The sequence below is a fragment of the Microcebus murinus genome, chromosome 14 (genome assembly GCF_040939455.1).
Source record: "Microcebus murinus isolate Inina chromosome 14, M.murinus_Inina_mat1.0, whole genome shotgun sequence".
In the NCBI taxonomy this organism is placed as follows: Eukaryota; Metazoa; Chordata; class Mammalia; order Primates; family Cheirogaleidae; genus Microcebus; species Microcebus murinus.
In genome coordinates this window covers 1041342-1056898 of record NC_134117.1, presented here as the reverse complement: position 1 = coordinate 1056898, position 15557 = coordinate 1041342, and the positions used below count along the sequence as shown (strand labels likewise).

General features: G+C 61.9%; 1 protein-coding gene across 3 annotated transcripts in view; it reads left to right on the top strand.

Moving 5' to 3' along the window:
* JAKMIP3 (Janus kinase and microtubule interacting protein 3) overlaps positions 1–15557 on the top strand; it is an 82607-nt gene that overhangs the window by 59085 nt on the left and 7965 nt on the right. For 2 of the 3 annotated variants that reach the window (XM_076009691.1, XM_076009690.1), the window contains 8 exons: positions 2505–2588; positions 4158–4220; positions 5367–5465; positions 6638–6736; positions 6816–6875; positions 10011–10076; positions 10867–10935; positions 11021–11098. In XM_076009691.1, coding sequence (XP_075865806.1) covers positions 2505–2588; positions 4158–4220; positions 5367–5465; positions 6638–6736; positions 6816–6875; positions 10011–10076; positions 10867–10935; positions 11021–11098 — 618 coding nt within the window. The remainder of the gene's footprint in view (positions 1–2504; positions 2589–4157; positions 4221–5366; positions 5466–6637; positions 6737–6815; positions 6876–10010; positions 10077–10866; positions 10936–11020; positions 11099–15557) is intronic. The other variant, XM_012781440.2, reaches the window with a different exon arrangement.

Genomic DNA, 15557 nt, shown 5'->3' with positions numbered 1-15557 from the left:
CTCCTGTCCCTGCTTCCCCAGGCAGCCCTGGTGTTGTTGGACTCGGAACGCCCAAATGTGCAGCTGGCATGGCTGGCGGGCCCCCCCTGCTGGCTGCCGGGGCAGTGCAGGAAAAGGGCGAGTGTGGGGAGGGCCAGGGCGAGCGGTCTGGGCTGGCCCCCCCTCCTGCCTCAGGTGCTGTGGCTGGTGCACCTCAGGGAGATGGGGTGTCCCCCAGGGGTGAGGCTCTTCCGGGGGGGTGGCTGTGGGGTCCGGGGTCCAGTCGAGCCTGCTCCTTGCATCCACCCTGCAGGGCCATTGTCCTGGGACTCAGGCTGGGTGGAGTCTGGGCCTCTTGGGGTGAAGGGCAGTGTTGGCAGACCCCCCAGACACATCCATCTGGCCACCCCGGGGAGCCCCTGGACCTCACCTCTGTCCCCTTGACTGCCCTGGGGTCTTGGCGGGTCCCCTCTTGCCTTTCTGGCACCTGTCATCACAGCCAGGAGAAAGCCGAGCCCTGCTGTGGCCTCCAGCCCTTCCCTGTGGGCACCTGTCCCTGGAGGTGCCTTCCCCTCCTCTGGCTTGGAAACAAGATTCATCCGCCGAACAGCGGACTTTAAACATTCCCTGTTTGAATTTTTCTTTTTTTTTTTTTGAGACAGAGTCTTACCCTGTTGCCCAGGCTAGAGTGAGTGCCGTGGTGTCAGCCTAGCTCACAGCAACTTCAGACTCCTGGGCTCAAGCAATCCTCCTACCTCAGCCTCCTGAGTAGCTGGGACGACTGACATGTACCACCATGCCTGGCTAATTTTTTTATATATATATATTTTTAGCTGGCCAATTAGTTTCTATTTTTAGTAGAGACAGGTCTTGCTCTTGCTCAGGCTGGTTTCAAACTCCTGACCTCGAGCGATCCACCTGCCTCGGCCTTCCAGAGTGCTAGGATTACAGGCATGTGCCACCATGCCCGGCTAATTTTTTCTATATATTTTTAGTTGTCCAGCTCATTTCTTTCTATTTTTAGTAGAGACGGGGTCTCACTCTTGCTCAGGCTGGTTTCGAACTCCTGACCTTGAGCGATCTGCCCGCCTCAGCCTCCCAGAGTGCTAGGATTATAGGTGTGAGCCATCGCGCCCGGCCCCCTGTTTGAATTTTTTGACTGAATTTTTGCACAACTACCAGAGAAAGAAAAAGTCCAAATCTCTGTTCAGGTTTTCATCAGACCCGGGGGCCCGGGTGCCGCGGGAGTGACACTGGTCAGAGCCTGTGCAGGGCCTCATCTTCCTGCTCCCCGCCCACCTCGTTTGGGAGCAGGAGGAAGCCTCGGTTTCCCTTTCCACCATCACGTGACAGAGAAACTTTTGATCGAAGGCCGCGTGGAAACAAAGAACTTCCAAGATTTTGCTTAGAGAGTCAAAATGTCCAAACTGCATTGTAAAAAAATTTTTAATTGACATTTAGAATCACAGAAAAATTTGATGCAGAGAAATACCATGTGATCACTTTAAAAATCGGAGCACGCAGAGAGGACAAACGAGGAGAGGGGACCGCCCAGGCCCCCGCAGCCTGGCGGTGTTGCGATTGGCAATGCCGCCGTTGCTGCGGGACTCAGAGGCCCAGGGATAAGGAAAGGGCCGTGGGGGGGGGGGCAGGAGAGGCCACTGAGGGCGTGGACATGGCCCCTTACGGGGTCCAGGGCCCGGGCAGCCACGGCCTCCGGGGCGCCGTCTCCGTACCTGGCAGCGCAGGGCTCGGCCTGGCTGGAAGCCCCTCTGCTCAGCCTCCCTGACCCCTCAGCATGGCAGAGGCGAGGGGCAGGGAGCCGGCGCCGTGGGGTGGGAGACGGGTTGGCAGACGGGTTCCAACAGGGCCCCGGAGCTCAGTGGGCGCCACCAAAGGCCCTCGGACCCTCGGACCCTGTGCCCAGCGGCCCCCAAAGCTCCTCCCCGCCCCTGCTCCCTCTCTGTCCCCCAAGAGAGCAGGAGCAGCCCCGCAGTCCGGACCCCAACAGAGCGAATTAAGTCGGGGACGGCCGCTCAGACCCCGCTGGGAGGGACGTCACACACCCGGGGGCCGACTTGTGCGGGGCGCAGCTCCGCCTCCAAGGACAAGGGCGGGCTCTGGGCAGCAGGCCAAGGGGCACGGGGTGCAGGGTGGGGGCGAGCCCAGGGCCAGTGGGGGCCGGCGCCTTCCCGAGAGCCCGTCTGTGAGGAGACGGCAGCACAGCCCCAGCCAGGGCCGGCGGACCTGCGCCAGGGCTCGGTCCTCATGGCTGCTCCGCCCCGTGCGGAGGATCTCACCTCGCGCTCTCAGAGCTCTCAGAATCCACCTGCAGAATTTATTCCCCTTGTGTTTTGAGTGAGGGCACTTGCCTCAAGCTCCCCCTTCTCGGAAAGCGCCCCCCCCAGTGGTCGCCTGTCAGCGAGACAGGCAGGGGCCGTCACGATGCGCCGTCCCTGAGAGATGCGCCGCCCCCCGCGCCGCCGCTGGGGAGACTTTGACGTGTCTTCCCTCCCGGCCTACAGACGCGTGAGCAGCTCCACGCAGAAGTGCAGCGGGCGCAGACGCGCATCGAGGACCTGGAGAAGACGCTGGCGGAGCAGGGGCAGGTGAGCCGGACGCGGGGCGCGGGAGGGTGTCCTCGTGGTGGGGACACACGTGGCCCCGCCCGTGGCCGTCCTTGGCGCCAACTGCTGGGCGGACAGACAAGACGAGGGCATGAGCCGCAGACGTGCCACGTAGCCTCCGTCCCAGAATTCGGTGCCGTGGCAACCGTGACCACCCCCCCGGGCCACTGCACTCGCGGGCTGAGGGCGTGGTGCCACCCGCGCCGGGCGCAGCCCCCAGGACCCACAGGCCCGTCCCCAGACGTCCAGGGCGAGATCCCCGAGTCGTCTTGCGAATGCTGTCGGGGGAGAGGGGCCGGGAGGCTGGGACGAAGGAGGAGGAGGAGGAGGACGGGGACACAGGAGGAGGATGGGGACGCAGGAGGAGGAGGAGGATGGGGACGCAGGAGGAGGACGGGGAAGCAGGAGGAGGAGGAAGAGGACAGGGACGCAGGAGGAGGAGGAGGACGGGGATGCAGGAGGAGGAGGACGGGGACGCAGGAGGAGGAGGACGGGGACGCAGGAGGAGGAGGACGGGGACGCAGGAGGAGGAGGAGGACGGGGACGCGGGAGGAGGAGGAGGATGGGGACGCAGGAGGAGGAGGACGGGGACGCAGGAGGAGGAGGAGGAGGACGGGGATGCAGGAGGAGGAGGAGGATGGGGACGCAGGAGGAGGAGGAAGAGGACAGGGACGCAGGAGGAGGAGGAGGACGGGGATGCAGGAGGAGGAGGACGGGGACGCAGGAGGAGGAGGACGGGGACGCAGGAGGAGGAGGACGGGGACGCAGGAGGAGGAGGAGGACGGGGATGCAGGAGGAGGAGGATGGGGATGCAGGAGGAGGAGGAGGAGGATGGGGACGCAGGAGGAGGAGGACGGGGACGCAGGAGGAGGAGGACGGGGATGCAGGAGGAGGAGGAGGAGGATGGGGACACCGGCGTCTTCATTTGCAGAAGCGACACCTTTAAACCTGCTCAGAATTCCGCAGGTGGCCTTGGGGAGAAGACATTGATGAGCAAGCTCAGTTTCTGAAGAAACGGGCCCTCCTCTGACACCTGACCCTCACAGACGCTGCCCGTGGAGGGCAGACGTGAGGCCCGTGGGTGCGAGAATGTGCCGAGGACTCGGGGCACCTCCCAAGACAGACCTGGGGCGCGGCCAGCGCAGGGTCCACACATGCTGTTCAGTAGAGCACAAAGCCCGGCGCCACCCACGGGGCTGAGTGTGACGTGGACGGAAACCCGCCTGGGGGAAGCGCCCCCCACCTGTCCTGACCCCCGCCCTGCCGCCGAGCCCTGCACCGGGGGTCCAACTGTGCCTCTGGGCACCGGGCCTGGCGCAGCGTGTGGCGGCCTGCAGGGTCCTCGAGGGCCCTCCCGTCGCAGGTGGGCCCCAAGGACCCTCGGGAAGATGGAGAAGTGCTAGGTTTGCGCCGTCTGTGCGGCGTGAACTGCCGCTAGGCGGTTGCCTCAGAAGCTGGCGAGGGGCCCTCGTGTCCCGCGTGTCAGGGTTTAAGTGTTGGCGTCACGGTTTCCTGCTGCTGCGTTAGTTGCTGCTTCACCCTGCTTTCCAGGACATGAAGTGGATCGAAGAGAAGCAAGCGCTGTATCGGAGAAACCAGGAACTCGTGGAGAAGGTAGCACTGCGCCCCGTCCGCGAGTCCGGCAGGGCCCGCTCTGCGCTCGGGGGTTTGGGGTGAAGGGGGCGCACAGGCACAGGGCCCCTTCTGCGCTGCCCGCTCCATGGGAGCCCCCCAGGAGCCCGCCCCCCCCCACCCTGCTCCTGGAGACGGGACGTCCTGACGCAGTGAGCCCACGTGTGTCCTGTGGACACTGCCCGTCTCCTAAACCAGGGAGTGTTTCCATGGGGCTGGTGTGCACACACACACACCACGCTTAAGCGCTGGCGTGCACATGCAAATGCTCATGTGCACTGAAAGGCACACACACCTAAACACACGCGTGTTTAAATGCCCTCATGCATGCTAAACACACACACGCTTAAATGCGTGCACACTAAACACGAGCACACACAGTCGCTCACGTGCACACTCTGAGCCTGTGCTTGTCTCCGGCCAGGGCGGGTGTGGGGTCCCGTTCCTGGTCCCGCAGGGGCTCCACAGAAGGACCCCGCTCCCCACCACATCGGCTCCCCCAGAGGATGCCAGCGTCCCGAGTTTGCCTCTCCCATCCCGAGCGTCAGAGCAGGCCCCTCTGTCCCCCCAGTTCAGCTAGGGGGTGGGGTGCACACAGCCGTGTGCTCCTGGTGGACACCTGTCCTCAGGCAGTGCAGCTGTGTCACCTCTCCGTTTGGAGGGGGGGACTCCCACGTCAGGCTCACTTGTTGGTTCGGTTTAAACAGTCCCTTAACTAACCAGGTGAATTCTGGGAGGCAGCCAGGCGGCCCCGGCCCCCGGCCCCCGGTCCCCGGCCCTTCCACGGGGCACAGCCTGGGCTCCAAGGGGCACCAGGGAGCAGCTCGGAGACCGTGGTCCTCAGCACCAGCCCCCGCCCGGCCCTGCCCAGCCTGGCGGGCTCAGCGCCAGCTCCCCGGGCTCCCTGCGCCAGCCCTCCCCGCCCAGCCCCCACCCTGCTCAACCAAGGGGGGGTCACCCAGCCTCACCTGGATGGACCCAGATGCACTCGGGCTGGAGTGCAGGGTCAGGGCACATGTGACAGGGCCGGCACCGGGGCCAGCAGCCGTCCAGATGGCCGGAGTCAACCTCCTGCGGCCTCCGGTGGGAGGCCCGGACTCCTGGCCGTGACCGCCGTCTCTCCTGCAGATCAGACAGATGGAGGCAGAGGAGGCTCGGCTGAGACACGAGGTGCAGGACGGAAGGGACCAGAACGAGCTGCTGGAGTTCAGGATCCTGGAGCTCGAGGTACCTGGGTGCCGGGAGCGGTGGCGGCCAGGTGGCCCCTGCTCAAGGCCGGTGTGGCCGTGGGCTGTGACGGGCTCCTGTCCTCGGGCCTCCCACCCCCACGAGTCTTGGGACGCACACCCACGAGGCCAGGTTGGACCCGCACGGCCCTCGTAGGAAGGACTGGGCCAGCCGCGCAAGGCGGTGCCCCCAGGGGAGGCAGGCCACGAGCTCCGGGCCAGGAAGGGCCAACAGAAGCGGGACAGACGACAACACTAGAGTCATGTCCAGACCTGTGGGGCCCGAGACGCCAGGCAGTGCCCTCAGCATGTCCCTGTGGCTGCGGCTGCATCTGGGGACAATGTGCAGCAGGGACAATGCCCAGACCGCAGCTGTCGGCCCAGCAGGCGCTTGGTTCTTGGTCACGGAAGCCCTGGAGTGGGGGCAGTGGGCGTCACGCAGTGACCGGGGACCCTCTGGCTGGGCCCTGCTGTCCCTCTGCCAGGACCTGCTGGGGTGGAAGGGTGGGCAAGGTCTCTGCGGGGGAGGTCGGGCCAGGTGTGGTGGCCATGTCACCACGCTCACCTCCCACTGCCAGGCCAGGAGGAAGTGGCCCTGCAGGGGCCACCACCCGGCCACCCCCACACAGCACCAGGGCCTCTGTCTTGGTTCAACAGCTGGACCCGACTCAGAGTCCAGACGGATCTGCCCCGAAGTCCTCCTGGCCACTGCATGGGGGTGGCCGTCCCCTGGGCCTCTTGGGCTCCTGCACGTGGTCCTGCTGTGAGGAACGTGGCACAGCCACCAGCCCATGTCCCCAGGGGGCTTGCGCTGGCTGGGGCTGTGGTCGACACTTGACCTGCAGCCTCCCCTTGGGCCTCCCAGCGGCCCCTGGGAGTCGCTGGCGACTGAGCAAGTGGCCTTGGGTTGGGGACCGCCAGGGCCACGTGGCCAGGTGGGACGGAGCCAGAGCCCACAGCCTGGCTGGGGCCGGCGAGTCCGCTGGGCAGCCTCGGGGCCACGTCTGATGAGGGTCCTGCCCTTGCACGGCTGGCCCGGGGCTTTGCAGGAACTACTGTGTTGGCTCCGCGTTCGGGGGGCTGGACCCGTGTCCTCGGGCCGTGGCACAGCCCCTGGGAGGGAGGGATGGGAGGGGAACGGCCCACCGAGCCCAGCCTTCTGCTTCCTCCTAGGAGAGGGAGAGGAAGTCACCCGCCATCAACTTCCACCACACGCCCTTCGTGGACGGGAAGAGCCCCCTCCAGGTGTACTGTGAGGCCGAAGGCGTGACGGTGAGCCCCGCCCCGCCCTGCCCCGCCACCCTGCCCCCGCGGCCACTCACCTCCCGCCTGTCCCTCTCCTTGCCCCCAGGACATCGTGGTCCCGGAGCTGATGAAGAAGCTGGACATCCTGGGGGATAACGCCGTAAGTGTATGTTGCTCTCCTGACTTGTGCATGCCCCCCTGCCCACGCCCGCTCCCCGCCCGCCCTGCCCTGGGCCCCTGCCCAAGGCCCACCCCAGGGCCCAGGCCTGCCTGCAGCGGGACCCCAGGGACGTGGGAGATGCCCCCTCCTTTCTCCTATCGTTCCTGCTCCCGTTGGGGCCTCTGCTGTGGACACCCCAACTCCTCCAGCCAGTGACACCTGCAGTCATGTGGTCCTAGTCCCTGGAATTTCTATCTCTCTGCTCTTCTCTGCCCTCAGTGGGGATGGGGGCTCTTGCTCTTAGACACATCAAGACGCTAGGGGTTCCCACTTCCTTGGTTTTGGGAAAGCAGAGTCCATAGATAAATCCTAAATCTCATTTGTGACAGAGTTCTAATTTCTGCAGCAAAGTCCTCAAAAAAATATTAATTGCTAAGAAAGCAAAATGACTTCACTTCTTAATCCCATCCTCCATCCATCCATCCTCCATCCATCCATCCTCCATCCATCCATCCTCCATCCATCCATCCTCCATCCATCCATCCTCCATCCATCCATCCTCCATCCATCCATGCTCCATTCATCCATCCTCCATCCATCCATCCTCCATCCATCCATCCTCCATTCATCCATCCACTCTCTATCCATCCATCCTTCCTCCCTCCATCCTCCATTCATTACCCATCCTCCCTCCATCCATCCATCCATCCTCCATCCATTCTCCATTCTCCATGCATCCTCCATGAACCCTCCATCCACCCTCCATTCATCCATTCTTCATCCTCCATCCATCCTCCATCCACCCTCCATCCACCCATTCTCCATTCATACTCTACCCATCCATTGTCCATCCTCTATCCATCCTCCATCCACCCTTCATCCATCCATTCTCCATCCTCCATCCATCCATTCTCCATTCATCTTCCATCCATGCTCTGTACTCTATACATCCTCCATCCATCCATCCTCCTCCATCCATTCTCCATCCATCCATTCTCTATCCTCCATCCATCCTCCCTCCATCCATCCATTCTCCATCCTCCATATTCTGTCCTCCATCCATCCATTCTCCATCCTTTATCCTTCATCTATCCTTCATCCATCTTCTATCCAATCATCCATCATCCATCCATCCATCATCCCACAGTCACTGACCTCTTCTACCCACTCTGTTCAGGGCCCTGTGTTGACAGGATTCCCTCCCCTCCTTGCCTGCCCATCACCTAGAGCAGAGCATGGAGATGCTTTTATCAGGGAGGCTCTCTTGGCTGTGGAGAGACCTGGGAGTTCCCTCAAAGCTGTAGGTAGCAGAAGAGTTACCCCACAGCAAGGTTGTCTAGCGGCATAACACGCACTGGAATCCAGCCTGGGCATCAGCCCCATCATGGGTTCTAGGGGACCTTACTGGGCCACCCTCTGATTCACAGCTGGAGAAACTAAGGCCCCAGAGGTGCCTGCCTAAGGTCACAAAGCCAATGTAGTGGTAGAGGCTGGGGCTTGCAGCTCTGCCAGTCCTGTTTTGGGGCTCCTCCCAGCCCTGTAGCTGTCCCCCTCAGGGCGCCACTGAGTGTGACTTCCCTGGAGCCCTCATGCTGCCTCTGAGGTCATTCTTCACTGAGGACAGGGACAGAGAAGGTTGGGGACTGGAGGTTTTACACTCAGGAGACCCTGTGGACACGCTTGGCAGTTCCTGCTCATGGGCCGAGGGGTGTCCCTTCAGGTCTGCCCGTGCAGTTGTTGTTGAGCAGAGGTCACGTGCACATCATGACCCAGTGCTGAGCTCCATGGAGCCTGAGCTCACGGGTCCCCTCCTGAAGCACAAAGTGGCCCAGCTCGTGAGGAAGCAGATGACCATCACCTTCACAGCCAGGGCATGCTAGTGCCACGGCTGCTGTCCCCAGATCCTCCTCCAGTCTGGCCATGTGGACACCTAAGCCCCAGAGTTTCTCCTACCTGCCTCGGTTTCCTCAGGAGCCAGGACCGGGAGAGAAGAGTGGAGAGGCTAGGGGTGCAGAGCAGGCGCCCGCCCTCCCTGGCAGGCAGTGGCACTCTCTGCCACTGCACCTGGGCTGCAGAGGAGCCGGGGCACCTGGGGAAGGAAGAGCGGGGCCACGCGGGCAGAGCAGACAGCACTTGGCCAAGGCTGGGGCATCAGGACAAAGCCACCTCCCAGGGGGAGTCAGAGGGCCAGGTCCCCCAGTCACCCTGGAGCCACCTCCTTACCCTCCCCTGACTCCAGTGCCTGGGGGAAGGCTGTGGCCCGCTCAGCCCGCCCTGGGAGCAGGAGGAGGGCAGAGCCTGCAGCAGCCGGTCACCACCTGCCCACGGGAGACCCTGGTGCCTACGTTGGGGCTGGGGGCCTGCAAGAGACACCTGTCCTTGGGGACTCACTCTAGGCAGAGACCACAAGGCAGGGCTTCCTGAGTGACCTGGTCCTGAGTCAGGAAAGTTCTTAGGGCGGACTGAGGGCCCTTCCCCTGCAGTGACCCTGCTCCTCACGCCTGCCCCTGGCTGTCCCACAAGTTGGGGCCACACAGTCCTGGCCCTGAGGCAGGTGGAGTCGGGGCTGAGCATGGGAAGTGCCCTGGCCCTGTCAGGACATTCCTCTGGCCCCAAAGCCAGGCTGGCCCTGCCCAGAAGGACCACCCACCCAGTGGGATCTTGGGAGGAAGCATGAATGAAACGTGCAGAGAAAAGGCAAAAACCACCAGAGATTTGACCCATTTCACAGCTACCTATAGTTGATCTTCCCTCCACCGTTCACAAGTGGTGTTTTAGTAATTCATGGCTGTGCATGCAGAAAACTGGCTTTAAACAAAGCGGGGACAGAGGCAGAGAGTGGGCCAGTGTCTGTCGCTGGGATGCAGTTGCCACATGCCTGTGCCAAGCTGCTCATGTGTCACCCTGCCTCAGCTGGTGCCATACCTGGTGGTTTCCAGCAGAGAGAGGGGAATGGACAGCGCCCAGGGGAACAAGGCCAAGAGTCAGGGGTGTCAGAGACCCGGGGTGCCTCTGTCAAAGAGTCCACTAGCTGAGGCCCCAGCCCCTCCCGCCAGCTTCCCTGTGCACCTGTCCTTCAGCCCCCTGACCTCAGCCCAGGCACGGCTTCTGACTGTCCCTGTGTTCTGCTTCTGGGTGCAGAACCTGACCAATGAGGAGCAAGTGATTGTCATACAAGCCAGGACAGTCCTGACCTTGGCCGAAAAGGTAACAGCGGCTGTGTGGACGCTTGAGAGAGGGCCGGGCTCCTGGGGTCTCCTGCCCTGCTCAGCCTAGAGAAGGTGTCGCCCTGGGAGGGGGTCTGCAGGGCTGGGTAGGGGGTCCACTAAGCCCAGTCTGCTGGGGACACCTGGCACACACAGGTCACACAGCACCCACTTGCAAAGGATAGACTTGCACAGCATCCTTTGCAAAGGATAGACTCAGCTACTCTTTGCCCTGACGCCGGCTCTGCCTCAGTTTCCTCCCAAAGGCTGGAAGGTGGTGTGGGCCTGGGCGTTCTCTGTTCCACCTGCCAGAGCCCTCTTCTGCGGGCTTCCCAGCCCCCAGCCCAGACCTGCCTGGTGGGCCAGGCCTCCCACAGCAAGGAGGGGGGTGCTCCTGGCACACATGGGCTCGGGGAACCAGGCCCTCTCCCCGCCTGTCCCGGCAGGGCTCTGCCCGTAGATCTGCTCCTGCTGCAGCCCGGGCCACATCCCCCCTCTCCCTGGGCAGGCGGGGTGGGCAGGCATGGTGGGCAGGCTTCCTGGACACCAGGCAGTGGCTAGGGCAGGGCCCAGGCTGGCCAGCCCCTGGGGACACAGTGTGCACACCGCCAGCCGAGCCCAGCGTCCCAGCAAGGGCCAAGCTCTCCCTGCCCAAGGAGGAGGGGAAGGAGGAGGACCCTGGCCTCCCTGGGTCCTCTCCAGCTGTCCCCATAGAACCGGGGGCAGGGGATGGTGCTGGTGCCCTTGTGGGTGACCCAAGGGCTCACTGTGCTGCCTGTTCTCGTGCCCAGTGGCTGCAGCGGATTGAGGAGACAGAGTCGGCGCTGCAGCGGAAGATGGTGGACCTGGAGAGCGAGAAGGTAGGTGGGCGTCTCTCGTGTGGCCTGGCAGCGTGGCGTGGCCAGGTGGGCTGCCACGGCCAGACACCGTCCTCCTGTGTTTCAGGAGCTGTTCAGTAAGCAGAAGGGCTACCTGGACGAGGAGCTGGACTACAGGAAGCAGGTCTTGGACCAGGCGCACAAGGTAAGAGACACGAGGGTGCTGGGCCCCGGGCTGGGGTTTCCAGTGGGGGTGGGGCAGGGGCAGGAGGAGAGGACAGGCAGCCTCCTGACCTTAGAGGGTGGGTGCTCAGGTCCATCCACGCCTCCCTTGCCCACGCCACACAGGCCAGGACAGTGACGCGTGTGACCACCATCCAGGGCTCCACCATCATCATGGCAATGGTGATGGTGATGATGGTGATGATGATGATGGTGGTGATGATGGTGATGATAACAGTGACGATGGTGGTGATGATGGTGGTGATAATGGTGATGATGATGGTGATGATGGTGATGATGGTGATGATAACGGTGATGATGGTGATGATGATGCTGATGATGGCGATGGTGATGGTGATGATGGTGATGATGATGGTGGTAGTGGTGGTGATGGTAGTGATGATGGTGATGATGATGATGGTGGTGGTGATGCTGGTGATGATGCTGATGCTGTGATGATGATGGTGATGATAACGATGATGGTGGTGATGATGGTGATGATGGTGGTGATGATGGTGGTGATGGTGGTGATGATGATGGTGATGATGGTGGTGATGATGGTGATGATGATGATGGTGATGGTGATGATGGTGATGATGATGGTGGTAGTGGTGGTGATGATAATGGTGATGATGGTGATGGTAGTGATGATGGTGATGATGATGATGATGGTGGTGATGCTGGTGATGATAACAGTGATGATGGTGGTGATGATGATGATGGTGATGATGGTGGTGATGATGGTGATGATGGTGATGATAACAGTGATGATGGTGATGATGATGGTGATGATGGTGATGATGATGGTGGTAGTGGTGGTGATGATAATGGTGATGGTGGTGATGATGGTGATGATGATGGTGGTGGTGATGCTGGTGATGATGCTGATGCTGTGATGATGATGGTGGGGATGATGGTGATGGTGATCATGGTGATTATGATGGTGATAGTGATAGTGGTGATGATGATGGTGATGGTAGTGATAATGGTGATGATAATGGTGATGATGGTGGTAATGATGGTGATGATGCTGATGGTGGTGATGATGGTGATGATGCTGATGCTGTGATGATGATGGTGATGATGGTGATTATGATGGTGACAGTGATAGTGGTGATGATGATGGTGATAGTAGTGATGATGGTGATGGTGGTCATGGTGATGCTGATGAATATGGTGGTGGTGATAATGATGGTGATAATGGTAATTTTTTTTCTTTTTGAGACAGTCTCACTCTGCTGCCCTGGCTAGAGTGCCGTGGCGTCAGCCTAGCTCACACTCAAACTTCTGGGCTCAAGCAATCCTATTGCCTCAGCCTCCTGAGTAGCTGGGACTACAGGCATGCACCACCATGCCCGGCTAAGTTTTCCATATGTTTTTAGTTGTCCAGCTAATTTCTTTGTATTTTTAGTAGAGACGGGGTCTCGCTCTTGCTCTTGCTCAGGCTGGTCTTAAACTCCTGAGCTCAAACGATCCACCCACCTTGGCCTCCAAGAGTGCTAGGGTTTCAGGCGTGAGCCACCATGCCCTGCAATGGCAGTTGTTGATAGTGATGGGAGGGTGATGATGGTGATTGTTGATAGTGATTGTGACGATAGTGTTATGATGAGAGCCTACCCACAAGAGCCCTTCGTACGTGGCAGGCACTGGTCTGGGCTGCCAAGCACAAAGAAGTTGATGACCTGCCTAAGGTCACTTGGAGTGATGGCAGGGTCAGTGCACGCCCACAGGACACCTGGGTGTCAGCCGATATCTCAGAAGGCCCCATCGGTGCGGTTCAGCTTCCCTGAACTGTCTCCATCTCCCACCCCTACCATGACCATCACTAGGCCTGGGCAGCCGCCGACCAGTCAGTGGATCAGCCACGGACCACAGGGAGCCGTGTGGCTGCTGTGGGACCTGCCTGGATGTGTGACGACCAAATGGGGGGGGCCACTTCCTGCGTGATGCCGGGGGGGGGCCACTTCCTGTATGATGCTGGGGGCCTCTTCCTGTGTGATGCTGGGGGGGCTTCTTCCTGTGTGATGCTGGGGGCCTCTTCCTGTGTGATGCTGGGGGCCTCTTCCTGTGTGATGCTGGGGGGCCTCTCCCTGTGTGATGCTGGGGGGCTCTTCCTGTGTGATGCTGGGGGGCCTCTCCCTGTGTGATGCTGGGGGCCTCTCCCTGTGTGATGCTGGGGGGCTCTTCCTGTGTGATGCTGGGGGGCCTCTTCCTGTGTGATGCTGGGGGGCCTCTCCCTGTGTGATGCTGGGGGCCTCTTCCTGTGTGATGCTGGGGGCCTCTTCCTGTGTGATGCTGGGGGCTTCTTCCTGTGTGATGCTGGGGGCCTCTTCCTGTGTGATGCTGGGGGCCTCTTCCTGTGTGATGCTGGGGGGCCTCTCCCTGTGTGATGCTGGGGGGCTCTTCCTGTGTGATGCTGGGGGGCCTCTCCCTGTGTGATGCTGGGGGCCTCTTCCTGTGTGATGCTGGGGGGCTCTCCCTGTGTGATGCTGGGGGGCCTCTCCCTGTGTGATGCTGGGGGCCTCTCCCTGTGTGATGCTGGGGGCCTCTCCCTGTGTGATGCTGGGGGGCTCTTCCTGTGTGATGCTGGGGGGCCTCTTCCTGTGTGATGCTGGGGGGCCTCTCCCTGTGTGATGCTGGGGGGGCCTCTCCCTGTGTGATGCTGGGGGGCTCTTCCTGTGTGATGCTGGGGGGCCTCTTCCTGTGTGATGCTGGGGGGCGCTTCCTGTGTGATGCTGGGGGCCTCTCCCTGTGTGATGCTGGGGGGCGCTTCCTGTGTGATGCTGGGGGGCTCTTCCTGTGTGATGCTGGGGGGCCTCTTCCTGTGTGATGCTGGGGGGCCTCTTCCTGTGTGATGCTGGGGGGCTCTTCCTGTGTGATGCTGGGGGGGCCTCTTCCTGTGTGATGCTGGGGGCCTCTTCCTGTGTGATGCTGGGGGGCCTCTTCCTGTGTGATGCTGGGGGGCCTCTTCCTGTGTGATGCTGGGGGGCTCTTCCTGTGTGATGCTGGGGGGCCTCTCCCTGTGTGATGCTGGGGGGCGCTTCCTGTGTGATGCTGGGGGCCTCTTCCTGTGTGATGCTGGGGGGCGCTTCCTGTGTGATGCTGGGGGCCTCTTCCTGTGTGATGCTGGGGGGCCTCTCCCTGTGTGATGCTGGGGGGCTCTTCCTGTGTGATGCTGGGGGGCTCTTCCTGTGTGATGCTGGGGGGCCTCTTCCTGTGTGATGCTGGGGGGCCTCTCCCTGTGTGATGCTGGGGGGCTCTTCCTGTGTGATGCTGGGGGGGCCTCTTCCTGTGTGATGCTGGGGGCCTCTTCCTGTGTGATGCTGGGGGGCCTCTTCCTGTGTGATGCTGGGGGGCGCTTCCTGTGTGATGCTGGGGGGGTCTTCCTGTGTGATGCTGGGGGCCTCTTCCTGTGTGATGCTGGGGGGCCTCTTCCTGTGTGATGCTGGGGGGCCTCTCCCTGTGTGATGCTGGGGGGCTCTTCCTGTGTGATGCTGGGGGGCTCTTCCTGTGTGATGCTGGGGGCCTCTCCCTGTGTGATGCTGGGGGGCCTCTTCCTGTGTGATGCTGGGGGGCTCTTCCTGTGTGATGCTGGGGGGCCTCTTCCTGTGTGATGCTGGGGGCCTCTTCCTGTGTGATGCTGGGGGGCCTCTTCCTGTGTGATGCTGGGGGGCTCTTCCTGTGTGATGCTGGGGGCCTCTCCCTGTGTGATGCTGGGGGGCCTCTCCCTGTGTGATGCTGGGGGGCCTCTCCCTGTGTGATGCTGGGGGGCTCTTCCTGTGTGATGCTGGGGGGCCTCTCCCTGTGTGATGCTGGGGGGCTCTTCCTGTGTGATGCTGGGGGCCTCTTCCTGTGTGATGCTGGGGGGCCTCTTCCTGTGTGATGCTGGGGGGCGCTTCCTGTGTGATGCTGGGGGGGTCTTCCTGTGTGATGCTGGGGGGCCTCTTCCTGTGTGATGCTGGGGGGCCTCTCCCTGTGTGATGCTGGGGGCCTCTTCCTGTGTGATGCTGGGGGGGCCTCTTCCTGTGTGATGCTGGGGGGCGCTTCCTGTGTGATGCTGGGGGGGTCTTCCTGTGTGATGCTGGGGGGCCTCTCCCTGTGTGATGCTGGGGGGGCCTCTCCCTGTGTGATGCTGGGGGCCTCTCCCTGTGTGATGCTGGGGGGCCTCTCCCTGTGTGATGCTGGGGGGCCTCTTCCTGTGTGATGCTGGGGGCCTCTCCCTGTGTGATGCTGGGGGGCTCTTCCTGTGTGATGCTGGGGGGCCTCTCCCTGTGTGATGCTGGGGGCCTCTCCCTGTGTGATGCTGGGGGCCTCTCCCTGTGTGATGCTGGGGGCCTCTCCCTGTGTGATGCTGGGGGCCTCTCCCTGTGTGATGCTGGGGGGCTCTTCCTGTGTGATGCTGGGGGGCCTCTCCCTGTGTGATGCTGGGGGCCTCTCCCTGT